Raw genomic sequence first — 27,715 nt, forward strand, 5'->3', positions numbered from 1 at the left:
TCTTATGCTCTGTGTTGAAGGAGAAGGACTTTTGACAAATAATGAGATTCTAAAGTATGCAGGATGATATCAAATAGTGCAGACTTTCCGATTGGTGACTTTCTGTTGGCTGTGATGGATGCAGTGAGTAGCTGCAGATGGAAGGGTGTATGCTGGAACCTTCACTGGCTTTATCCTCATGGTTCTAATTCGAAGAATTGGTGTAACTTCTCTCTAAAGCAATGGGGGTGGAATTCAACTTCAATTCTAACATGGAGCCAGTGAGTTGGTGTCCGTTACACACCCTGCCCAAATTTCTTCTCTGTTAATGGCAATAGAGAGAAAAAATAGGCGAGGTGTACAATTGATGTTTGACTTCCTTGCTGAAATATAAAGTTCCACCCAATGGGGTTGGTTGGGTGGGGGGGTGGTGTTCATGTTAGCTTTAGGTGATAATGTAAAATGTGCAATATCAGATCAGCTGCCTGTTGTGCACATCTCCCAACTTTGGTTTCCATGGAAGCGAAAATCACGAGAGGTGTACAATGGGTGCCTGATTGGATACCACCCTTTTAACATGATCGCCTTAAGTTAAAATTACCCCCGATGAATTTTGATGCATCGAACAGAACAGAAAGCAGCTGGAAAAATGCATTGGAATAATTAAAACGTGAGAGCAAAAGAATGGACAGCGGTGTTTAAATTCCAGCAGTATGATAGATGTTGTGTGAAACCCGCCTTCTTAAAACAGCGAATGTTAATTCATTCAACTAAAGTCAATGAAAATATCTGGGTGTGTTTTTTTAGGAGACTGAAGGTGAAAGCCAGACAATTCTGGAAAGAAAAACTTTGCGAAGAGCAATGTATTCTCGAGAAGCCAAAGCCCAAATGGATGATGAGGATGAAGGTTGGAGATTCTGTCCTTACTTCGTTGCTCACTACTGCATAATGCTACTCTTCTGGTCCAGGTCTATTTGAAGTAGAGTAATAGGTTGGCTCTAGTTCAAGTGCCATTTGATCAAAAACATCACTGCGTGGCCCCATACCCTTTTCAAGAGGAGGACACGACTAAAAAAACATTTTCACAAAAGATCCAATCCAACTAAGAGAAGCTTATTACTGAATAGTAATTTGGTCCTCCTCATCTATGATGCAGTTTACATCCTGCAATGCCACTGGTCACAAAAGATCTCAAGAATACCAGAGGGCACCGTGTGACCTCACTCCAAAGTCATCCGGTCCCAAAATAGGCCCATCCCCCCCCACTGCAGATCATAAGGATCCTGGACCTATGTATAGAAATTTTGGCTCAGTCCAGGAGCAGACCCATCAGGGATCCTCTAACATTTCCAATCCCCCACATATCTGGTGAACATCTTCTTCAGGCCAAGGGTGGATCGCCTGCCAACAACCAAAATACGAGTAGAACCCAGTTCCACTGAAATTCTGTCCCATTTCTTGCCGGCAGCCATTTTCCAGTTGGGTCTGAGAGTGCTAATGCTTTGTTTTCCAAGCTACCACACCACTCTCCCCACCTCATGTCAAAGGGTATATCTTTGGGAGTTCCAGAGCTTCTGTCGGAATTCTACCTAGTATGCTCTTATCAGGCTACAGCAGAACTTTCACCAGCTAAGAGTTGGTGCAACCTCTGCAGAGGCCCTGACAAAGCCCCCAAACCTTTAGCAACCAAAGATAAGTCGATCTGGGAGTGTGGAAATTACATTTTGCTTTAAAGTCCATTTACAGTTCATGTACTTCTACATCCAGGTTCCTTGTGCCCTATGCCTTAACGTTTCCCTAACTGATAATGTAGCAATGAAGGCTAATGACTGAGTCAATCATTCCACTGCCTGGGAAACCGACCAACTATTAACTGTTACTCTGTATATCATGGGAAAAATAGACCAAAAACCACATCAACTTTTGTTCATATTACACTGCCCACCTTTGATCAACATTTGGAATGTTAGTCATCTCTTGGACATGCTACAGATCTAACACTGTTTCCATGAATTGAAATATGGTAAAAAAATATACTTACACTGTTGCTTTATGGCTTTGACCTGATCATGTCATGAAAAAGGGCATAATTTCTCCATTGTTACATACTGGCAGCACAAGCATCTGTACTTTCCAGGACTGCGATCAGTAAACAGGACTTTATACCTATTAGATATCAAGACAATCTGCAAAAGCCTTACTGCGTATAGTCTTTCAGGGTCAAAGAAGGTCCATTTCTCGTAGTTCACAAGTCCTGGTCTAGGCCAGTCTGTTGAGGACAGCTGCTGCTTAAAATTCTTCCCTTAGAGACAGAAAGGGAAGTCAGAGGAATTGACCCACATTGCTCTTGGCTGGTTCATGAACAATAAAGACACATTTCTTGTCAGCACATTTTCTCTTGATTAGAAAATGGTATATGGCTTTGTAATCTTAAAAAGACAAGAAAACAAGAAGAGGGCAGACAATAGCAGTCTGTTGATGCCGGGGGTCAATTGAAATTTCCAAGACTGAATTAATAGGTTTTTGTTGGGTAAGAGTAGCAAGGGTTATGAAGAAAAGGCAGGTAAATGGAGTTGAAGTATAACTCAAATGACCTTCTCTGTCATTTCCCATTACCATCTCATTTTGCCTTGTACCATCATCCCTTTTGTCATTTAATGTCTCCTGCCTTCCACCCTGTCACAGACCTTCCCCTTTGTTCTTTCCCCCCCTCCACTTCCCTGCCTCTGCATTTGCTTAAAACCTGGTATATCTCTAACTTTTCCCAGTTCTGATGAAGGGTCATTAACCTGAAACGTTAACTCTGTTTCTCTCTCCACAGATGCTGCCTGACCTGCTGAGTATTTCCAGCATTTGCTGTGTTTATTTCAGGTTTCCAGCATCCACAGTATTTTGCTTTTGTTTAGTGTTTAATTCACTGCCACTCCACTTCCAGGAATGTCCACCTTGAAGAAGGTCTGCTGTTGTGTCCAGGATTTCCATTTGTCTCTTTTACCTTGTTCACCTTCATTGCTTGCTATTTTCATTCTCGTGTTTCAAAAGGTATCTACTAAAACTCACTTTCACAGTTACATATCCTTCCTCTGGCTCTGTCTTAAGTTCCATTTCATCCTTCGTCTCTTTTGGCGCTTTAACAAAAAACTTTTTTTCTTCCTCTCAGGTGTCAAGGATCGCAAGCTTCAACAATTCTTGAATCAATGGCCACTCCAGATCCTTCTTCCCCTTCACTTTACGCTGACCCCAGCTGTTCTTCCAATCTCACCATTTGCTGTGATTTCGCTATGCCCTATAACCGTCCCCTCCCTAACCCTGAACAACCAATCCTGAGCAAAGGCCTCAGTTCCATCACCCCCACCTGATTTTCAAATTTCAAGTTTGGCATGTGCCGAGCTCCTCTTCGGTCGCTTTTGCCTCCACATCCACTTCTTTAGCTAGGAGTCTTCCCCCTGCGCAGCAGACCCTTTCTCCCATCTTCAGACTTCCTGTTCCACCTGGATTCCTCTCTCTGGCCTTTCACCCTTTCTAGATCTTTTCATTAGGAACAGCCTACGTGACATTGACCATATCAGTTTCTCTGCTCCTCTCATTCACAATAATCCACCTCTGTCTGCTTTTGCAACATTCTGTTCCTTCAGGTCCAACCCCAACATTTTTCATTAAACCTGCTGAGAAGAGTGGTGCTGTTGCTGTTTGGTGAACTGGTCTCTACCTTGCAGAGACTGAATGCTAATCTCCTACCTCCCCCTGGATCATGACCCCCTTCACCGAACCTCAAGCCATTATTTCCAAAACTGCCACCGATCTCATCTCCCCTGGTGAGATTACCTCCATGGCCTCCAACCTCATAGACCCCTAACCCATATAGCTCTCTTCTACCTCCTTCCCAAGGTCCACAAACAGGACAGCCCTGGCAACCCCATTGTTACAGCCTGTTCTTGCCCCAAAGAACCGATTTCTTCCTATCTCACATGTATTTTTCCCCTTGTCCAGTCTCTTCCTGTGACTTTTCCAACACTCTCTGCCACTTTAACAGTTTCCATTTTCCTGGCCCGAACCGTCTCTTTTTCACCATGGACGTTCAATCTCTCTGCACTGCCATCCCCCTAAGTGCTGTCTGCTTCTTCCTTGAATGAAAGTTCAACTAGTTTCCATCCACTCTCCTCCACCTAGCTAAACTTGTTCTCATATTGAACAACTTCTCTTTCAACTTCATTCACTTCCTCCAAATAAAAGGTGTTGCTTTGGATACCTGTATGTGTCCTAGTTATGCCTGCCTTTTTGTGGGATATGTGGAACGTTCTTTGTTCCTGTCCTACTCAGTCCCCCTGCCTCATCGCTTTTTGTGGCATATTGAAGACTGTGTCAGTGCCACTTCCTGCTCTTGTCCCAAATTGGAAAACTTCATCAACTTTGTTTCCAATTGCCACCCTCTCTCTCCTTCAAATGGTCCATCCTTGACTCATCCCTTCCCTTCCTTGATTTCTCTGTCTCCCTTTCTAGGGATAAACTATGGACAAATATTCACTATAAGGCCACTGACACCCACAGCTAACTTGACTACACTTCCTCCCCCCCCCCCCCCCAACCTACTGTAAGGACTCTAGACCATTCTCCCAGTTTCTCCATCTCTGTCGCATCTATTCTGACAATGCTACCTTCCATGCCAACGCTTCTGATGAGTCTTGCTTTTTCCTCAGCTGAGGATTCCCCTTCACCATGGTTGACAGGGCCCTCAATCGTGCCCATCCCATTTCCCCCGCTTCTGCTCTGACCCCATCCCCTCCCTTTCAGAACTATGATAGGGTTCCCTTCATCCTCACCTTCCACCCCCACCTACCTCCCATGTCCTCTGCCATTTCCACAACTTCCAGCATGGTGCCACCATGAAACACACCTTCCCTTCCCCTTTCAGCATTCTGAAGGACTGTTCCCTCCGTGATATCCTGGTCGACTCCTCAATCACCACCAACACCCCCTCCCCTTACTACATCTCCTTCCCATGCAAGCTCTGGACAATACCTGCCCTTTTAACTCCTCCCTCCCACAGTCTAGGGTCCCAAATACTCCTTCCAGGTGATACAGCGATTTACTTGTACTTCTTTCAATTTAGTATACTGTATTCACTGCTCACAATGCAGTGTCCTTTACACTGGGGAGACCAAACACAGATTGGGTGAGCACTTTGCAGAACCCTCCGCTCAGTCTGCAAGCGTGACCCTGAGCTTCCAGTTGCCTCTCATTTTAATTCTTCACCCCTCTCCAGTCTGGCATCTCTGTCCTTGGTCTCCTATACTGTTCTAACGAAGCTCAACGTAAGCTTGAGGAACAACACCTCACCTTTCGATTAGACACTTTACAGCCTTCTGGACTCAACACTGAGTTCAACAATTTCTGATCATAGCCTCAGCCCCCTTTTATTAGACAGCAGCTGTTGCTAATATTTTGCTGTTTCCATTTACACTTCCTCAGGACCCATCTTTTGTTTTTTCATTTGTCCCATTACCATCTTCTTCTGCTTTGCACCATCATCCATTTTGTCATTTAATCTCTCTATATCACTATATCACAGACCTTCCATTATGTTCTTCCCCCCCCCCACCCCCCACCCCCCACTCCCTCTTTTCATGCCTGTGTACCTGCTTAAAACTTGTTACATCTCTAACTTCTTCCAATTCTGGTGCAAGGTCATCAACCTGAAATTTTAACTCTTTCTTTCTTCACAGATGCGGCCTGACCTGCTGAATATTCCAGCATTTTTTGTTTTTATTTCAGTTTTCCAGCATCTGTATTATTTTGCTTTTGCTCAAGTGACTGAATGACCTATTCCTAATCCTGGGTTTCTATGTAAACAATGTGATAACAAAAGATTTTTGATAAGATTATTGTATGTGATTGTATAAATGTTGATCAAACCTATATAAAATTCTCCCCTTTCTCCACTATCATAAAGGTAATGCATTACAATTGTAACAACCAATGAGAAAGAGGTCTAGGGGTTCCCTTTCAGCCTTCACCTGGTCTTACTGTAACAGGGTTTTGTTTTAAACACACTGTGTTTTGAGCTCCCCTTTGGTGAATCCTTGTTCACCATCTTCCAATTACAAGGCAAAGAAACCAGCATTCCAGGTTCTCTCAGGTTTAAAGAGGAAAAGTGAAATTTTATTAAACTTAAACTTAAACTCTAATTCAGCTAACGCCTACGGATGCACGATGCACCCATGCTAGCATGCACACGCGATACACACATGCAAATAGGGACTGAAAAGAGCAGAAGAAAAATAAAGTGAAAAAGTTTGAGGCAGTCTCTGAAGGGGGTTTGTTACTGTGCTTCGAGCTCACTGAAGAGTCCTCGTTTGTAGGTGGATCTTGATTCTCATTGGGGCCCAGTATTCTTCTTAAATCTTGTTCGCTGTAGGAGACTTTTCTCTCTTGGGGTTCATGTGTCTTCAATGGGTCTTGGAGTTCCGTGAGAAAGCAGGCTGAAGAGAGGTCTTCTCAGCCCAGGAGCAAACAGCTTTCTGCCTGTTCAAAACTCTGTGGCAAGTTCAAATTCAACAAACTCAGATTGCCCAGCAGGTTAGTCATGTGACTATTGGGTGTGACCACGTCCATTTGTGTATTCAGCCATCTTAGCAGTCAACCTGGTATGTGAGCTCCTCCACCCTCAACGTCTGCTAATCAAAAGTTCATTGTGGATTAAATTGGAGCAGGGAGCAGCCCCTTTGTCCCTTCCAAGTACTGTCTGTTAATATGCAAAAATGTCTCTCCAGCCAAGGATCCATTGTGCGTTTTTTTAAAAACCAGTTCTTTCTTCACTCCAGTAACAGTTTAAAATTAATGTTCATGTGGTGAAATTAATATTCCTCATTCTTGGCAGGTGGGGGCCTGCATGACACAATTGAAATATTATCAAATGATCCCTTTGTTTGCTTTGGTTAACATTTCCAGCTTATAAAAAGTGCTCATTCACTGTTTTATAATTATAACTAGATAATATACAGTGTGGAGTTGATCAGTTGTGTTCAAGGTGAAGATATTGATGTAATTCTTCTTCCTTCACTCCTTTGTGTATAGAGGAGGATGAAGAAGATGATGAGGAAGATAACATGTCAACAGTAATGAGGCTTCGGACAAAAATGCCTTGGCGAGCTTTCTGGAGATATCTGACCTCGGGAGGATTCCTTCTGCTCTTTTTACTAATTATCTCCAAGTTGCTAAAACATTCTGTCATGGTAGCCATTGACTACTGGCTAGCAAGGTGGACAAGCTCAAAACAAGCAAACGAAAGCAGCACAACGACTGAGAAGGTAAGGAACCTGACTGAATATCTGGAACCCTCTTCCCTAAAAGCTGTTGAGGCTGGGTCAATAGAAAATTCTCAATTCAGACTGATAGGGCTGGATTTTCGCTATGGAGGTGGGAAACAGGAAGTGGGACTGGTTTTGGGTCAGAAACCTGCCTCCTGTGGGAAGCTGATTCAGATTGCAATTTTCAAATGGGGAAGTTCTTTATTGGTATGGAGACGGGTTCCCTGACCTCTTAGAGCCAGAGAGATTGAAAATGGCAGTGGGTCAGATCAAATGAGGGGCTCACGTAGACTCCCACGGCAGCCATCACTGAGGCTGCTGGTTGTCCTGAGGGGGAGATCTGCCTTCCACTGCACCAGAGGGAAGTGAGCTGTCACAGGGGAGCAGGAGGCCTGTCACTTAGGGGCAGGGCAGACCCTCGCTTCATTGATGCCAACCTGGATCTAATGCTGGGGTCCGTGAGGGAGGTCCTCTTCCCAGAGGGTGGCAGGAGGAGATCACATTGTCGTGCAGCAGGGGCACCTCTCTGTTCAGTGTTATCCCCCTCTGCTCCCTCTTCCTCTTCTCTCTTACTTCCTGCTCCTCCCCTGATAAGCTGTCTTCTTCCAGGGATTCACTGTCCTCAAGGTCCACTCCTCTCTGGAGGGCCATATTATGGAGAGCACAGCAGACCACCAGAATGACACAGACTCTTGCAGGAAGATATTGGAGGGTGCCACCCAAACAGTCCAGGCACTGGAATCGCATCTTCAGAAGCCTGATGGCCTGCTCAATGGTTGGCCTACTGATCTGGTGGCATTGGTTGTTTCGCCTCTGTGCCTCTGTCCCGGGCGGTCATACAGGGGTCATTAGCCAACTCTTCAAGGGATTTCCCTTGTCCCTCAGATCCATCCATGCCCTTTGGGGGGTGGCGTGAAGTACCGAAGCAGCCTGGACTGACGGAGGATGAAGGAGTCATGGCAGCTACCAGGAAAGCGAGTGCACACATGGAGGAAGCTCTTGTAATTGCAGACCAGATGGACATTGAGGGAGTGGAAGCCCTTCCTGTTGATGGATCTCACTGGCCTGTCTTGGGGCCTTGATTTCCACATGAGCACAAGTGATGATGCCCTGCACCTAAGCGAATCCAGCGATGGAGGCTGAACCCAATGCTTTCCATGCTTGCACAGGCCCCTCCATGTCAAAGCAGGTGTAGTTCCTGCCTTCCCGAAATGGGCATCTGCCTGTTGGACTGAGGAAATGCCGACTGCGAGATGCGAGGTCTACAGCTGATCCCTGGAATGACCCAGTTGCATAGATGTTCAGTGCGACAGCAACCTTGAGGGCTGCAGATAAGGATTTGCAATGGGGGCCTTGAGGTCTGAGGTCATTGTGGATCAGAACATACAGTACCGAGACCATCTGCCTGGTTAGGCGTAGCCTCCTACGGTACTGGCACTCTGTCATTTGCAGGTAGCTGACTCTTAGGCTGTGCACTTGATGTCATGAGTAGCAGCTTCCTGCCTTTGCAGCCCCCCACTGTGTGCCTCTGGCCTCCTGCTGTCCAGGAGGTTGCATTTGCCGCAGCTTATCCTGGCTGCTCTGTCCAATGTCCGAGTAGCCTGTTCCCATCTCAACTGCCTCAGCTGGGCTTTGTATGTTCACCAAGCCTACCCTTGCCAACCCCAGCTGCTCCTGTGATGCCAGTGGTGTCACGTCCCTCTCCGGATTCCTGCCACTTATGACTGAGCAAAGCAAATCTTATAGCTGCAGCAGTGGCCACACTGAGGCACATCTGAAGTAACTCAACTTTACTTTATACCTCTGCATTATTTTATTCAGCCCTTCCCATAGCTCTCGTGGCCCTCCACATTGTTCAAGTCTTCATGACCCTGTTGTATTCCCCCCCATGGTGTCTTCCCCATTCCCAGCCTTTAACAATGAAAATCTGCTGCTGGCAAGCCTGTTAATGAGCGCTTCAATGAGCTGTTAATTGGAAGCGTGCACCTGACCCGTTCCCTCGCAGCCGGCCTCCCTTTAAAAATGGCGTCACATTCCGGAGGCGGTGAGTCCCAGTGCCGACCTCTGAGAACGCAATCTTTAAATCGTGCTCACCTCTGTTCCCGCACTCAGCGGGCTTTAAAAATCTGACCCATAGATTTTTGTTAGATAAGACTATTAATGAACATGGAACCAAGGTGGGTAAATAGAGTTGAGATAAAGATCAGCCATGATGGAATAGGCATGAGGACCCCTGCTTCTATGTTCCTCATAATAAAGTGCTGTAGGAATGAATCAATGGGAGCACATTCGTAATTAGAAGGTTGGGCTTTCAAAGATGGTCATGAACCCAAAATAGCATTCACCCTAAATGCAAATGTTAACAACAACAATTTAGATTTATATACTGGGATAGGTTTTCAGCTTGCAGTCTCAGCAAAATTCTAGCATTGCAGATTGGTTGCCTGTTATTGAAAGCGCCCAAAATGGAAACCAGGTAGTTTCCCTAATGGCTGAGCGATGTACAACACCAGTTTTACAGCTCAGCAGCAATGTCAAAATCTACCCCAGTGCCTTTCATATTGAAAATCAATTTTATACATGGATATTGCCTATTTTACCCCCAAAACAGGACTATTTAAAAATTGGAATCTTGGGAAGGTAAACAAAGTATTATTTGGTAGGAGAAATGAATCGAAGCAATATGGACTAAATTGGTGCAATTTTAAAGTGGGTGCAAGATCCGAGAGATCTGGGGTGGAGGAACACAAATCGTCGAAGGTGGAAGGACATGTTGAGAAGGCTTTTAAAAAAAAAAATGGATCCTTGGTTTTATTGATAGAGGAAAAGATAGCAAAAGCAAGAAAATTATGCTAAATCTTTATGAAACACTGGTTTGGCCTCAGCTGGAGTGTTGTGTTCAATTTTGGGCACCACACTTTAAAAAGAATGTTAAGTTTTCAGTTACATGGAGAGGGATGAGCGTCTTCAGTTACATGGAGAGACTAGGGTAGCTGGGGTTGCTCTCCTTAGAGCAGAGAAAGTTAAGAGGAGATTTGATAGAGGTGTTCAAAATCATGAGCGTATTCGATAGTGAATAGGGCAAAACTGTTTCCAGTGGCAGAGGAGTCGGTAACTGGAAGACACAGATTTAAAGTGATTGGCGATAGAACCAGAAGTGACATGAGGAAAAATTTGCTTACGCGGTGAGTTATTATGATCTGGAGTGCATAACTTGAAAGGTAGTGAAAGCAGATTCAATAGTAACATTCAGAAGAGAATTGGATAAATACTTGAAGGGAAAAATTGTACAGGGCTATGTGGAAAGGACAGGGGTGCAAGTCTAATTGGATAGTTCCACCAAAGAGCCAGTACAAGCAAGATGGGCCAAATGACCTCCTTCTCTGTGTATGATTCTATGATTACAATAGTACAGTATTGGTAAGATGATATTTTGATTTTAACTTCTCCACGTAAATGGTTCTGGGACTAAATGTTGTCAAAAATCGTTTATAATCTCAGTGGCCTGGCTGTGAATTCTGTCGAGGCAGATGAGGTGAAAGTTGCACCATTTGATGGCTGTTGAGGATCTTAAGTGAAATGAGTTGGCAGTCTCAGTGTTGTTGTTGGATGGATTCAAATTTGCAGCACAAAACAATGTATAATTCTACATTAGTGACATTTTAAAATTCTCGCTCGGTGAGTGCATATCGATGGTCAATGTGCAAATGATGCACATTATATTATTGGATGGTATTGCATTGGTTGCCTGTAATTCACCCATCCGACAATCAATTCTATTGAAGTCAATGGAACTGAATATTAGGTGGGGCGTATAGTAGGCCATCCAGTTTTAGTCCTGTCCTAGTGATACCGTTGAGTTTGTGCAAGTGCGCAAAGACACATTTCGACCCCATAAATCTTCTGTTTGCAACATTATTTTTCATTGCTTCGATGAACACAAAATGGGCCACAAAGTACATTTTATTAAAGCAGATGTCTACTGTATCACTGCTTTGATGGTAATCTGGTGACGTGGGTCACCTCCCTCCAAAACAAGTATACTGTTTTGGATACTGTTGAGGGAGATGGCTCACCAGGGGAAGGCAGCAGTAGCCAGGTCCATGGCACCGTGGCTGGCTCTGCTGTTCAGAAGGGCGGGAAAAAGAGTGGAAGGGCTATAGTCGTAGGGGATTCGATTGCAAGGGGAGTAGATAGGCGGTTCTGTGGTCGAAAACGAGGCTCCCGAATGGTATGTTGCCTCCCAGGTGCACGGGTCAGGGATGTCTCAGATCGGCTGCAGAACATTCTAAAGGGGGAGGGTGAACAGCCAGTTGTCATTGTGCACATAGGCACCAATGATATAGGTAAAAAATGGGATGAGGTCCGACAAGCAGAGTTTAGGGAGTTAGGAGCCAAGTTAAAAAGCAGGACCTCAGAGGTAGTAATCTCAGGATTGCTACCAGTGCCACGTGATAGTCAGAGTAAAAATGAAAGAATAGTCAGGATAAATGCGTGGCTTGAGAGATGGTGCAGGAAGGAGGGGTTCAGATTTTTGGGACATTGGGACCGGTTCTGGGGGAGGTGGGACTATTACAAATTGGACGGTCTACACCTGGGCTGGAGTGGAACCAATGTCCTTGGGGGTGCTTTTGCTAACGCTGTTGGGGAGGGTTTAAACTAATGTGGCAGGGGGATGGGAACCAATTGAGGTCAGTTGACAGTAAGGAGGTAGTAACAAAAGCCTGTAAGGAACCAGATAATGAAGTCAGTGTGACTAAGGGGAAGAGCAGGCAGGGAGCAGATGATGAATATAAAGGGACTGGTGGTCTGAGGTGCATTTGTTTTAATGCAAGAAGTGTAGTAGGTAAGGCAGATGAACTTAGGGCTTGGATTAGTACCTGGGAGTATGATGTTATTGCTATTACTGAGACTTGGTTGAGGGAAGGGCATGATTGGCAACTAAATATCCCAGGATATCGATGCTTCAGGCGGGATAGAGAGGGAGGTAAAAGGGGTGGAGGAGTTGCATTACTGGTCAAAGAGGATATCACAGCTGTGCTGAAGGAGGGCACTATGGAGGACTCGAGCAGTGAGGCAATATGGACAGAACTCAGAAATAGGAAGGGTGCGGTAACAATGTTGGGGCTGTACTACAGGCCTCCCAACAGCGAGCGTGAGATAGAGGTACAAATATGTAAACAGATTATGGAAAGATGTAGGAGCAACAGGGTGGTGGTGATAGGAGATTTTAATTTTCCCAACATTGACTGGGATTCACTTAGTGTTAGAGGTCTAGATGGAGCAGAATTTGTAAGGAGCATCCAGGAGGGTTTTCTAGAGCAGTATGTAAATAGTCCAACTCGGGAAGGGGCCATACTGGACCTGGTGTTGGGGAATGAGCCCGGCCAGGTGGTTGAAGTTTCAGTAGGGGACTACTTTGGGAATAGTGATCACAATTCCGTAAGCTTTAAAATACTCATGGACAAAGACGAGAGTGGTCCTAAAGGAAGAGTGCTAAATTGGGGGAAGGCCAACTATACCAAAATTCGGCAGGAGCTGGGGAATGTAGATTGGGAGCAGCTGTTTGAAGGTAAATCCACATGTGATATGTGGGAGGCTTTTAAAGAGAGGTTGATTAGCGTGCAGGAGAGACATGTTCCTGTGAAAATGAAGGATAGAAATGGCAAGATTAGGGAACCATGGATGACAGGTGAAATTGTGAGACTAGCAAAGAGGAAAAAGGAAGCATACATAAGGTCTAGGCGGCTGATGAAAGACGAAGCTTTGAAAGAATATCGGGAAAGTAGGACCAATCTGAAACGAGGAATTAAGAGGGCTAAAAGGGGTCATGAAATATCTTTAGCAAACAGGGTTAAAGAAAATCCCAAAGCCTTTTATTCATATATAAGGAGAAAGAGGGTAACGAGAGAAAGGATTGGCCCACTAAAGGACAAAGGAGGAATGTTATGCTTGGACTCAGAGAAAATGGGTGAGATTCTAAACGAGTACTTTGCATCGGTATTCACCGAGGAGAGGGACATGACGGATGTTGAGGTTAGGAACAGATGTTTGATTACACTAGGTCAAGTCGGCATAAGGAGGGAGGAAGTGTTGGGTATTCTAAAGGGCATTAAGGTGGACAAGTCCCCAGGTCCGGATGGGATCTATCCCAGGTTACTGAGGGAAGCGAGAGAGGAAATAGCTGGGGCCTTAACAGATATCTTTGCAGCATCCTTAAACACGGGTGAGGTCCCGGAGGACTGGAGAATTGCTAATGTTGTCCCCTTGTTTAAGAAGGGTAGCAGGGATAATCCAGGTAATTATAGACCGGTGAGCCTGACGCCAGTGGTAGGGAAGCTGCTGGAGAAGATACTGAGGGATAGGATCTATTCCCATTTGGAAGAAAATGGACTTATCAGTGATAGGCAACATGGTTTTGTGCAGGGAAGGTCATGTCTTACCAACTTAATAGAATTCTTTGAGGAAGTGACAAAGTTGATTGATGAGGGAAGGGCTGTCGATGTCATATACATGGACTTCAGTAAGGCGTTTGATAAGGTTCCCCATGGCAGGCTGATGGAGAAAGTGAAGGCGCATGGGGTCCAAGGTGTACTAGCTAGATGGATAAAGAACTGGCTGGGCAACAGGAGACAGAGAGTAGCAGTCGAAGGGAGTTTCTCAAAATGGAGACGTGTGACCAGTGGTGTTCCACAGGGATCCGTGCTGGGACCACTGTTGTTTGTGATATACATTAATGATTTGGAGGAAAGTATAGGTGGACTGATTAGCAAGTTTGCAGACGACACTAAGATTGGTGGAGTAGCAGATAGTGAAGGGGACTGTCAGAGAATACAGCAGAATATAGATAGATTGGAGAGTTGGGCAGAGAAATGGCAGATGGAGTTCAATCAGGGCAAATGCGAGGTGATGCATTTTGGAAGATCCAATTCAAGAGTGAACTATACAGTAAATGGAAAAGTCCTGGGGAAAATTGATGTCCAGAGAGATTTGGGTGTTCAGGTCCACTGTTCCCTGAAGGTGGCAACGCAGGTAAATAGAGTGGTCAAGAAGGCATACGGCATGCTTTCCTTCATCGGACGGGGTATTGAGTACAAGAGTTGGCAGGTCATGTTACAGTTGTATAGGACTTTGGTTCGGCCACATTTGGAATACTGCGTGCAGTTCTGGTCGCCACATTACCAAAAGGATGTGGATGCTTTGGAGAGGGTGCAGGGGAGGTTCACCAGGATGTTGCCTGGTATGGAGGGCGCTAGCTATGAAGAGAGGTTGAGTAGATTAGGATTATTTTCATTAGAAAGACGGAGGTTGAGGGGGGACCTGATTGAGATGTACAAAATCATGAGAGGTATAGACAGGGTGGATAGCAAGAGGCTTTTTCCCAGAGTGGGGGATTCAATTACTAGAGGACACGAGTTCAAAGTGAAAGGGGAAAAGTTTAGGGGGGATATGCGTGGAAAGTTCTTTACGCAGAGGGTGGTGGGTGCCTGGAACGCGTTGCCAGCGGAGGTGGTAGATGCGGGCACGATGGCGTCTTTTAAGATGTATCTAGACAGATACATGAATGGGCAGGAAGAAAAGAGATACAGAACCTTAGAAAATAGGCGACATGTTTAGCGAGAGGATCTGGATCGGCGCAGGCTTGGAGGGCCGAAGGGCCTGTTCCTGTGCTGTAATTATCTTTGTTCTTTGTTCTTTGTGGATTATCCACTTGTTTTAGAAGCCATCCATTTTCATCCTGTTTAAATCAATGCCGTTAAAATCTGTGCTTCATAACTGGGGAAGGGTATTCATTTATTCCTTCAGATTACTGTGTAGATGGTGATGTTCAAAGTGGCTCCCAAGGCGTCCTGCACTACTGGATGGATGGGCCATGTGTAAAAATGTGATTAAATAAGACAGGTATATCATCTAATTTAAGTTAAGTTTAAGTTTGGAAATTAATGCACAGTAGAGATAGGGGTAGATCTTGACTTTGTGTGACTGTGTAAAACAGGTGATAGTGAGCTGGCAGCCCATTTTACATCTCTCCCCATTTTTATTTCCACTGTCTTCAAATGTACCCCCGTGGTCATTCCCTGGCAGATTTGCAGAACTGGTTGGTGGCATCTTGGCAGGTGCGGTCAAACAAGCAACACTGTCTCCTGAACAATCTGACATGCCCTCTGTCATGCAAGACACGCAGTGATTGGGTGCTTCGAAAGAATCTTCCAGTAGAATGGTTAGTCAGGCCTTCACATCTAGGGTTGCCAACCCTCCAGGATTGCCCTGGAGTCTTCAGGAATTAAAAACTAATCTTCTTATGAGGAGAGATTGCAGAAACTGGGCTTGTATTCTCTAGAGTTTCAAACAATGAGAGTTGATCTCATTGAAACTTACAAAATTCTTACAGGGTAGATGTCTCACTGGTGAATCTAGAACAGGGGACATTGTCTCAGAATAAGGGGCAGGCCATTTAAGACTGAGATGAGGAGGAATTTCTTTACTCAGAGGGTGATGAATCTGTGGAATTCTCTACCTCAGAGGGTTCTGGAAGCTCAATCATTGAGCATGATCAAGATAGAAATCAATAGATATCTGGATACTAATGACATCAAGGGATATGGGGATAGTGGGGGAAAATGGCATAGAGATAGATGATCATCCATGATCTGTTTGAATGGCAGAGCAGGCTCAATGGGCATAATGGCCTACTCCTGTACCTGTGTTCCTATGCTGCAGGCAACCCAGGAGAAAAATCATATGGGCAGTAATAAAATGTCTTTGCTCACTTCTATCTATTAGTTACAAGAATATCAGACATGCGGAAAAAGGACTATTTGACTGACAGTCAAGAATCCTCCAATCAGCTAATGAAGAATGTATTTGCTCTCTGATTGGTTTTGGAAGGCGGTTCACTGCAAGGATGGGCGTGTCGGATGACCAGTGTCAGGATTGTGAGGGTGGAGCGGTTGGAGCCAGGAGGCCATGGATTCCCCTGGGAATATGTTCAAACAGAATTGGCAAACCTCCTCACATCACATTGTGATGCCACCAAGGGTGTACTGGCAAAGTATCCCTTGAGAAGAGGGGACTCCACCAATACGAGGGCTGGTGAAGCAAACAATCCCACCTCTTGGCTGGTGCAGGAGTGCGGGTACTATCAGGACAAACTGGTATCCCTCTGCATGCACATCCCTTCCCCGAAGAACATCAGCTCAGAGCAGTCCCATTGACAACCCCTCTAGTACCATTAAGGGAGCCCAGGAGTCAAAAAAACAATGCTAACTGGACAAGGATTCAGGAAAACACAAATGGCATCATAATAAAATTACAAACAAGGCCTTTAAAAGGCTTGAAGCACTTACCTTTAAAATCGGTGGCAGATCGACATGTGGCCTTTTCTGCCCCATTTTCATCAGTCAAATGGAGTTGCCACCTGCTTCAGCTACTCCAAGCCCGACTAAAAGATGATGTAAGCCTGAGATCTGGTGGATCTTATTTCTGTCATATTTACTGGCCACTACCTCCTGTTCGCTTCCCAAATTGAGATGCTAAGAACTCCACAGTGTGCCTCAATAGCTTTACAGTGTGAAGTATTTCGATCATTTTTAAGCAGTTTTTGTAAATTGCCCTTAGTATCTTAAAACCAATGACTGTGTGTCACATGACCCATGCAACCCTGGCAATTCATCCCTGACACCCATAAAAAAAAAGGGAAGGGGTCACTTTAACTGCCAGCAGATTTCTAGTGGGAGACTGCTGGTTTCTGTTAGTTTCCTGCCATGGCTGTGGCAGTGTAAGCCCATGGCGTACTTTATATTCTTCCAGTCTAGAACGGGTGAGAGATGGGCCTGAAGCAGCTGCCAGCCTTTGGAATGTTAGACCACCCTTCTTGTAGTGCTCAAAGTGCAAACTTGCTTAGTTGTGGTCAGCTGTGGCTCAGTTGGTAGCACTCTTGTCTCTGACTCAGAAGGTTGTGGGCTCATGTCCCACTCTAGGACATGGGCATAAAAATCAAGACTGACGCTTTAGTGCAGGACTGAGGGAATGCTGCACTGTTGCATGTAATGATTGAGATGTTTGACTGAGGCCCCTGCTGTCTTCTCTGGTATTCATAAAAGATCCCATGGCACTCTTCTCAAGAAGAGTTATCTCTTGTGTCACAGCCACTGTTTATCCCTCAATCAACATTACAAAAAAACTGATTATCAGGTCATTATCACATTGCTGTTTGTGGGAGCTTGCTGTGTGCAAATTGGCTGCTGTATTTCCTATATTACAACAGTGAACATTTCAAAAGTACTTCATTTTCTGTAAAGTGCTATAGGACATCTGGTTGTTGTGAAAGGCACTATGGAAAAAATAACGCTATAAAAAAAGCTAGTCTAATGGTGACCATGAAACCATTGTCAATTGTTGTAAAAACTCATCTGGTTCACTAATGTCCTTTAGGGAAGGGAATCTGCCGTCCTTACCTGGTCTGGCCTACATGTGAGACCAGACCCAGAGCAATGTGGCTGACTCTGAAATGGTCTAGCAAGCCACTCAGTTCAAGGGCAATTAGGGATGGACAATAAATGCTGGCACAGCCAGCAATGTCCATATCCCATGAACGAATCCCATGCTCTCCCTGGCTCCACAAAGGAAAGTACAAGAAAACTTACCTGGAGTCCTCTTCAGCTTCCCAATCCTCCACACACTGATCTTCACCTGGCTGGAGGACTTCTTCAACTTCCTGATCCTCTTCACCTGGCTGCAGGACCCCTTCAGTTTCCTGATCCCCCCCACACACTAATCTTTACATGGCTGGAGAACCCTGTCAGCTTCTCCTCTATAGGGCCCTGAATACATCATCTGAATTAGTACCTTGCCAGCTTGGGCTGAGCATCTTAGCTGCTTCTCTCAAAACGCTGGTTAAAATTGGAAATGGTGAGATCCAGGATACTTTCTGGCAGTTAAGTAGACTGGGGCATTATCCACTGGGCAGCTGAGGTTAAAATATCCCTGCTCAGTTCTGGCTGTGATTATATTTATCATTCCCGAGTTTGTCCTGTTTGAACTCCATATATCAGGACGTTTGGAAAGGGCTAGTCATTGCACAGTTTCAACATTGGGGATAAATCCAAAATGAAAGCAACAATCCTATGAGCATCAGCTGCTTGAGATATTGGGAATTCATGCAAAGATTATACGTGATCCACAAAGTTCAGTGGTATGTCCATCTTTCGCATGAGAAGTTAAACTGCAGTTCCATCTGCCCTCTCAGGTGGATGTAAAAGATCGCATTTTGAAGAGAAGGGGAGTTATCCCCAGTCTGACCAATAATTATCCCTCAACCAACATCACTAAAAACAGATGATCTGGTCATTATCACATTGCTGCTTGTGGGAGCTTGCTGTGCACAAATGGCTGCTGCCCTTCCTACACTTCAAAAATACTTCATTAGCTGTAAAGCACTTTGGAACATCCTGAGGTCATGAGAGGCGCTATGTAAATGCAAGCATTGGCACACTTACACAACAGCCATGGGGAACTGTCTTCCCAGGGTCAGCAGAGATGCAAAGGAAGACTTGGTGCCATCTGCTACAAGGACATTTGCAGCTTAAATTGGAGTTGATAGGATGATGTGAAAGGCGCTAAAAACTTGCAAGTTCATTCCTCCAATGTCATTCTAGCCCATTGCTCCTGAGCTGACATCTTCAATGCCCCACCCATTAGAAACAAAACTGTTACCAAACCAAATCTTCAGACTGCCTGCTGGGGAATTTTGGAAAGGAGACAACACTAAACAATCTGTTTCATTTTCACCTGATCAACAAAGAAGCTGACAAGATTCAAAACAGATGATGCCCAGTATAAGGCATAGTTTCTTACCATGCACAATAGAGCTGGCACAGCTAAAGAGTGATGTCTCTTTCAGAACTCAGTATGCTAATGAGCTAAGTACCAGGATGTAGTCATGTGACTAAAAGCCATACTCAGTCTGCACTGGAACACCCTAATCAAAGGTTCTGTATATAGTTTGCTCTGTATTGTATATACTAGTTTAACTGTTAATAAACCCTCTAAAGATCTTCAAGGAACTGGAATCCACATCCTTTATTGTGTTGCTTAAGATAATGCAAAGAAACTCATGACACAAATCTGCTGCTCCTTCCTGCCTCCACTTCCTTTCTGGCCTGCTGCAATGCTGACCTATGAGGAAAGTCGCCGAGTTTGGCAAATAGTGCCACCTGCCCTGCATCCACCTCAGGCCCTGTCGCCTCCACCAAACAGGAAGGGTTGACTGAAAAACCAGTTAAGGCTTTAAACTCCTTCTTAGTGATAATTGTGTTGAATCATATGCAGGTGGAGGGTGTTAATTAGGGTCTTAGGGTATATATAAGGAGGCACTTACTGAAATTGGGTGAAGGTTTGAGTGGGGAGCTGCATGTTTGTAAAATAAATGCAAGACTTCAATAACAAGCTCTCCGTTGAATTGAGTATTGGGCTGGGAGTATAGCAGATAGCCTGTGCGATACTGCCCGTGTTGTGCTATTTCCCCAAGATGAACTTCTACCCCAGTGAGTTGGCCTCAGAAAATTGAGTGCAACCAGCCCATTTCACTTTGTGTGAGCTTTGCAGACGTTCTGACCCTTCAGGGCTAAGCAACATAGGCATCAGAAATCTAAAACGAATGAATGGGAAACTTGCAAGCAGTGTGTCTGTTACTTGTCTCGAAGTGCATCCTACGTACCTGGTGTCACGTGGCAGCAGCCACTCACAAAGCCAGCCCCGTGAACTAGCACTACAGTAATGTAGAAGGTAAATGGATTTACTGAACCTAGTGTTCTTCAGTTACTGCCGTCTCTTGGAACTTACTTGATGGTCTTCGGATGAGGGTGGAATTTCCCAGAGTTTTTTTTCCCTAATTTGGTGCAAGATTTCCTGCTTGGCTATTTGCCTCTCCCAAGGGATTGTGGGAGTGGGAATAGTGAGGCTTGGTGAGTGTGGAGGTCGCACCAACTTCCAGAACAGCTGTGCTGATGGACTAACTGGGCTTTTCTGGGCCCTTTTTATATGTCCCAAATAACCAGAGTTTATTTCTGTTCTGTCGCCTTCAGAAATGTAACAGTGTTCAGATGATTTGCAGATGTTTGTGTTACTACATGTGGCATAATTGTGGGAGAATCCAAAATAGGGGCCATAAATGTAGGATAATCACTAATAAATCCAATTGAGGAGAAACTTCTTTACCGAGAGAGTGGTTAGAATGTTGAACTCGCTACCACATGGAGTAGTTGAGGCGAACAGCAGAGATGCATTTAAGGAGAGGGGAGAAATAAATAGATGGATATGGAGATAGGATTAGATGAAAAAGGGTGAGAGGAGGCTTGTGTGGAGCACTGAACAATTGTGCTGAATGGCCTGTTTCTGTAGTGTGAATACTATGTAATTCTATGTATATAAATGGAAGATTAGTAGCTGTAGAGAGAATAGAAGAACAGAAAAAAATTGAACTGTTGAGTTAGTATTCTGTGATGGGGAGAAAATCACTTTTAAATTCTTATGGGTAGCAATTGCCATCAGTATGAACATCTTCTGCTCTAATAACAAATTGCATCTTCTATTTTAACAGCAATATTAACTCAAATAAGTGGAATAGTGCAGAGAGGAGTTTGAAAAGAGTGCCTTCAGATATTTGATACGATAATATCACTGATCATCATTCCTACCCTTCAAAATCTGTTTGATAGTTGAAAACTTTTAGATTCCGATAATGTGATCTGAAACTTCAGAAATTAATTCTTCCACTGAATAATCATACTCATTGATCAGGCTAAATTGCTGAAGGGTTTGAACAATTCTCCATGTACTCTATTTAATGACTTTGCAAATCCATAACCTCTTTATATCTGTGCTCCTTAGTTTGACCAAAATTACTACAAAGTGTGGTACAGCCTCCTGTGCAGCATTGGGATCATACTGTGCCTCATCACGTCTCTAACTGTGGAATGGATGGGCCTAACAGCAGCCAAAAACCTCCACCGTAATCTCCTAAACAAGATCATCTTAGCACCAGTGCGGTAAGCTGCAACCTAGTCTTCAATTATATTTATGAAGCTTAACTAGTAGAGCTATAACAACAATAACTGGCATTTATATGGCATCTTTATGATCAAAGGTTTCTCAAGTGTTATCAAAAAAAAATGTTTCTGAACCACATAAGGAGACATTTGGGTAGATAACCAAAAGCTTGGTCAAAGAGGTAGATTTTAAGGAGTACCTTAAAAAAGGACAGGGAGGCAGAGTGTCAGAGAGCATTAGGGAGGGAATTTCAGAGCTTAGTTGAAGCTACAGTACTGCCAAGCAAATCAGGAATGCACAAGAGGCCAGAATTAAAGGAACACAGAAAGCCCAGGAGGGTTGTAGGAAACTACAGAGATAGGTATCTGCTTAGTGAAGCAGGATCTTCTTCACTCATCTATGCCTGGACATCCAAGTCAATAACATTCTTCAGGCCATGGCTCCTGCTGTGTCCTGCTGGCATCCTACATCATTTTTAACAAACAAGATAAACTAAAAGTAGCGTCTGGGTGCCATTGTTATCACACATCATTTGTCTGTTTCCAACCTTTATCAGGGTGTTTGTAATTATAAAGAGGATAAAGATTGATTTTATTTGCATTCACTTGTCCTTTCTGCTTTCTCTCGCTTTTCAGGCTATGCCCATGCTCCATCCAAGAGACGGTTTACAAAGTGGTCATTACATTGTGCCTTGTTTTTCTCTCCTCCCTGTGGGGGTTGGTTTTGCCTCTGACTTGTCATATTATAAGCACGCAGTTGATTTTGGAAACTAGTATTTGCGGGGAAATGATGGGAACATTATGGCATCAAAGGCAATAATTAAAGAAAATAAACTTTGCATTTCCAACTTCATTATCATGACATCTACCAGGAAAGTAGAAGGCAAACGAGATGGACTTGGTCTTTTTTCATCTGGCAGTTCTTATGATCCTAAATGCATAATGTCTTATGATCCTAAATGCAGAATGTCTTAGGGGTAAGCGGTGGCGTAGTAGTATTATCACTGGATTAGTAACCCAGAGACCCAGGGTATTTCTCTGGGGACATGGGTTCGAATCCCACCACAGCAGAAGGTGGAATTTGAATTTAATTAATAAATCTGGAATTAAAAAGCTAGTCTAATGATGGCCATGAAACCATTGTCGATTGTAGTAAAATCCCCTCTGGTTCACTATAATGTCCCTTAGGAAGGAAATCTGCTGTCCTTACCTGGTCTGGCCAACATGTGACTCCAGACCCACAGCAATGTGGTTGACTCTTACATGCCCACTGAAATGGCCTAGCAAGCCACTCAGTTGTACCTAACCGCTACAAAGTCAATAAAAAGGAATGAAACCGGACGGACCACCCGGCATCGACTTAGGCACCAGAAACAACAACGGCAAACCCAGCCCTGTCGATCCTGCAAAATCCTCCTTACTAACGTCTGGGGGCTTGTGCCAAAGTTGGGAGAGCTGTCCCACAGACTAGTCAAGCCACAGCCTGACATAGTCATACTTACAGACAATGTCCCAGACACTGCCATCACCATCACCATTCCCGGGTATGTCCTGTCCCACTGGCAGGACAGACCCACCAGAGGTGGTGGCACAGTGGTGTATAGTAGGGAGGGAGCTGCCCTGTGAGTCCTCAACATCGATTCCGGACCCCATGAAGTCTCCTGGCATCAGGTCAAACATGGGCAAGGTAACCTCCTACTGGTTACCACCTACCGCCCTCCCTCAGCAGATGACTCAGTACTCCTCCAAGTTGAACACCACTTGGAGGAAGCACTGAGGGTGGCAAGGGCACAAAATGTACTCTGGGTGGGGGACTTCAATGTCCATCACCAAGAGTGGCTCGGTAGCACCACTACTGACCGAGTTGGCCAAGTCCTAAAGGACATAGCTGCTAGACTGGGTCTGTGGCAGGTGGTGGGGGAACCAACACGAGGGAAGAACAAACTTGACCTCGTCCTCACCAATCTGCCTGCCGCAGATGCTTCTGTCCATGACAGTATTGGTAGGACTAGCCACCGCACAATACTTGTGGAGACAAAGTCCTGCCTTCACATTGAGGATACTGTCCATCGTTTTGTGTGGCACTATCACCGTGCTAAATGGGATAGATTTCGAACAGATCTAGCAATGCAAAACTGGGCATCCATGAGGCGCTGTGGGCCATCAGCAGCAGCAGAATTGCACTCAACCACAATGTGTAACCTCATGGCCCGGCATATCCCCCACTCCACCATTACCATCAAGCCAGGAGACCAACCCTGGTTCAATGAAGAGTGCAGGAGGGCATGCCAGGAGCAGCACCAGGCATACCTCAAAATGAGGTGTCAACCTGGTGAAGCTACAACCCAGGACTACTTGCATGCCAAATTGCGAAAGCAGCATGCAATAGACAGAGCTAGGCGATCCCATAACCAACGGATCAGATCTAAGCTCTGCAGTCCTGCCACATCCAGCCGTGAATGGTGGTGGACAATTAAACAATTAACTGGAGGAGGTGGCTCCACAAATATCCCCATCCTCAATGATGGGGGAGCCCAGCACATCAGTGCGAAACATAAGGCTGAAGCATTTGCAACAATCTTCAGCCAGAAGTGCTGAGCTGATGATCCATCTCGGCCTACTCTTGAAGTCCCCAGCATCACAGATGCCAGACTTCAGCCAATTCGATTCACTCCACGCGATATCAAGAAATGACTGAAGGAACTGGATACTGCAAAAGCTATGAGCCTGACTATATTCTGGCAATAGTACTGAAGACCTGTGCTCCAGAACTTGCCGCGCCCCTAGCCAAGCTGTTCCAGTACAGCTACAACACTGGCATCTACCCTGCAATGTGGAAAATTGCCCAGGTATGTCCTGTACACAAAAAGCAGGACAAGTCCAACCCGGCCATCAGTAAAGTGATGGAAGGTGTCATCAACAGTGCCATCAAGCGGCACTTGCTTAGCAAGAGCCTGCTCAGTGACGCTGAGTTTGGGTTCCGCCAGGGCCACTCAGATCCTGACCTCATTACAGTCTTGGTCCAAACATGGACAAAAGAGCTGAACTCAAGAGGTGAGGTGAGAGTCACTGCCCTTGACATCAAGGCAGCATTTAACCGAGTATGGCATCAAGGAGCCCTAGCAAAACTGAGGTCAATGGGAATCAGGGGGAAAACCCTCCACTGGCTGGAGTCATACCTAGCACAAAGGAAGATGGTTGTGGTTGTTGGAGGTCAATCATCTGAGCTCCAGGACATCACTGCAGGAGTTCCTCAGGGTAGTGTCCTCGGCCCAACCATCTTCAGCTGCTTCATCAATGACCTTCCTTCAACCATAAGGTCAGAAGTGGAGATGTTCGCTGATGATTGCACAATGTTCAGCACCATTCGTGACTCCTCAGATACTGAAGCAGTCCGTGTAGAAATGCAGCAAGACCTGGGCAATATCCAGGCTTGGGCTGATAAGTGGCAAGTAACATTCGCGCCACACAAGTGCCAGACAATGACCATCTCCAACAAGAGAGAATCTAACCATCTCCCCTTGACATTCAATGGCATTACCATCGCTGAATCCCCCACTAACATCCTAGGAGCTGCCATTGACCAGAAACTGAACTGGAGTAGTCATATAAATACCGTGGCTGCAAGAGAAGGTCAGAGGTTAGGAATCCTGAGGCGAGTAACTCACCTCCTGACTCCCCAAAGCCTGTCCACCATCTACAAGGCACAAGTCAGGAGTGTGATGGAATATTCTCCACTTGCTTGGATGGGTGCAGCTCCAACAACTTTCAAGAAGCTCGACACCATCCAGGACAAAGCAGTCCGCTTGATTGGCACCCCATCTACAAACATTCACTCCCTCTACCACCGATGCACAGTGGCAGCAGTGTGTACCATCTACAAGATGCACTGCAGCAACGCACCAAGGCTCCTTAGACAGCACCTTCCACACCCGCAACCTCTACCAACTAGAAGGACAAGAGCAGCAAATACACGGGAACACGACCAATTGCAAGTTCCCCTCCAAGTCAAACACCATCCTGACTTGGAACTATATCGCCATTCCTTCACTGTCACTGGGTCAAAATTCTGGAACTCCCTTCCTAACAGTACTGTGGGTGTACCTACCCCACATGGACTGCAGCGGTTCAAGAAGGCAGCTTACCACCACCTTCTCAAGGGCAATTAGGGATGGGCAATAAATGCTGGCCTGGCCAGCGATGCCTACATCCCATGAATAAATTAAAAAAAACATCTCTGAGAAATGTCTCAAATGGCTTCCCATACAGTGAACTACTTTGAAGCACTGAGGCAAAAAACAATGTGAAGAATAACTGTGTAATTCTATTTTTGGAAGGAATGTTAGCCAGGAAATTGGGAGAATATTTTTGAAGAACTCCTTGCTCTTCTGCGGATACTTCTATGGGATCTTTGACATCTACTTGAAATGTTAGACAGACAAGGCCTCAGTTCAACATCTCATCTCAAGCACAGGCACAGTGCACCCAAAGAGTCCCAGATCAGCAGCAATGCATCTAAAGTGTTCTGGGTCCAGGATCAGTTTCCCTAAAGAGTCCTAACTCCGGAACAGTTCATCCTTAATGTCCTGGCCCAGGAGTAGAGAACCCAAATGTCCTAAACTAAGAGTGCTGTTATTCCCTGTCCTGGGCCATTGATGGTAAAATAGGTCTCCTCCCATTTTCCCTGCCTTTGTTTTAAGGGAAATGGTTGCATCCACCCCGCACAAAGGTCAGGAAAATCAGCTGCAACCATTTTTAAACGCAATGGGGGTTTATGTTCAGATTTGGCGGGGCAGAACACTGATGGCAGATCAGGTGCCCGTTATACACCCCTCCCAGGTTTCATTTCTGTTCATGTCAGGTGGGATATATGGTGGGTAGCCAATCTTTAACCACAGGTTTTCTGCCTCTGATGAGGTTAAAGACTCCCCCCACCCCCCCCCCCCCCCCAGTAAATTAGAATATTCAGAGTGAGTTAAATCCGAAAGCAGAAGCAGGGACATGTTTCCGGTCAAACCTCTTGCTTCAGTCAGGAACTGGTTTGGCAGGACCCAGTGGAATAATTATTCAAGAATCCTTCACCACAGCAGATCCAGGCCAAACTCTGAGAGACTTAAAGTAACGTCCAAGAACCTGTCAGTTTTACAAACCGCTGTGCTTCATAAAATGTTTGAAAATAGAAATTATGTCAAGATCGCTTCAATGGAAAACTTTTCTCCATCCACTTTTTATCTAAACTTACGTTATGTTGATTTATCCACCACCTGTTCCCAACCCCAAATCCTATCGCCACAGCCTCTGTCAATTTACTGTTTAATTAACAGAAACACCTCAGTTAAAGATCATTTTAACTTCTGGCTCACAGAACAACAGTTTTATCAAATTTGAAATCCTTCTCGCATTGGAACATAGACACAGGAGTAGACCATTTAGCCCCTCGAGGAATACATCTGATCAGAGTTGGCAAGCTTAGCTTTTGGTCGCCTGTCCTATTATCTCCTTTGACACACTGTAAAATTTTGCCTGATTATGTTCCTGTGAGGCACCTCAGGATGTTTCACAGCATTAAAGTCGCTATAGAAACACAAGTAGTTGTTGTTATTGCTCATTGATTTATTTTTGTTACTCTTTGTTGTAGGTTTACTTACTGAAATAACAGTAGCCAAAGACTGCAGCACCAAGACAGTGGTGGGGAAAATTAGTTACAGCCTGTTGTTGGCACACAACCCCAACCTGGAGGCCTGATGCCCGCCCAAAATTGGTCAATGGTCTTCATTATCATTATTGGGGAAATCTGCCCATGCCTTTCATGCCTCCACAGGCAGCTTGGAGAGGATGAACATCAGGCCATTTGCCTCGCCAACACTGGTCTGAAGCTAAGTCCTTCAAAGGAGGGGTTAGATTTCACTATGTTGGGGAAGCGAGGACTCTGGAGTCGAGACAGAACTCCTGCTCCTCCTGGCTCAGCATGAAAACTTTAAAAAAAACGTTTTTAAAGATTCAAATTTACCTTTTGCTGGCAGCCAATGAAGAATTCTGAAGGGGGCAAGCCTGGCAAATCTCCCAGATGGGCCCTTAAATGGGTGTTTGCCCCTCAGTAACATATGCAAGGGCCTAATGTTAATGCTACCAGCTTTCCCAATGCTACATTTCTCAGCTTTGCACCTGTTTTATACCCGAAGAAATGGCACAAAGCTTCCCAATTTTTACCTCTGTGCACAGAGTTCTAGCGTTTGCCGAACTTAGTTATGTTTTAAAAAGGAGATGCAAAATCAAAAATAAAGGGGAGGGGGTAATTTTAATATTCATCACCAGCTAGATAGCGTAAAACGGGTGATAGCCAGTGGTCAGCCTGGTTTCCATCTCTCCCGTTGACGTCAA

The 27,715-nt window shown here is 45.0% G+C and overlaps 1 protein-coding gene across 4 annotated transcripts in view; it reads left to right on the forward strand.

The window, feature by feature from the left end:
* Positions 1–27,715, forward strand: part of abcc9 (ATP-binding cassette, sub-family C (CFTR/MRP), member 9) — a 206,112-nt gene that overhangs the window by 125,704 nt on the left and 52,693 nt on the right. For all 4 annotated transcript variants that reach the window (XM_068058911.1, XM_068058912.1, XM_068058914.1 and 1 more), the window contains 3 exons: positions 787–886; positions 7,054–7,286; positions 21,177–21,334. In XM_068058911.1, the coding sequence (XP_067915012.1) occupies positions 787–886; positions 7,054–7,286; positions 21,177–21,334 (491 nt within the window). The remainder of the gene's footprint in view (positions 1–786; positions 887–7,053; positions 7,287–21,176; positions 21,335–27,715) is intronic.

The sequence above is a fragment of the Heterodontus francisci genome, chromosome 27 (assembly GCF_036365525.1).
Source record: "Heterodontus francisci isolate sHetFra1 chromosome 27, sHetFra1.hap1, whole genome shotgun sequence".
NCBI classification, from domain to species: Eukaryota; Metazoa; Chordata; class Chondrichthyes; order Heterodontiformes; family Heterodontidae; genus Heterodontus; species Heterodontus francisci.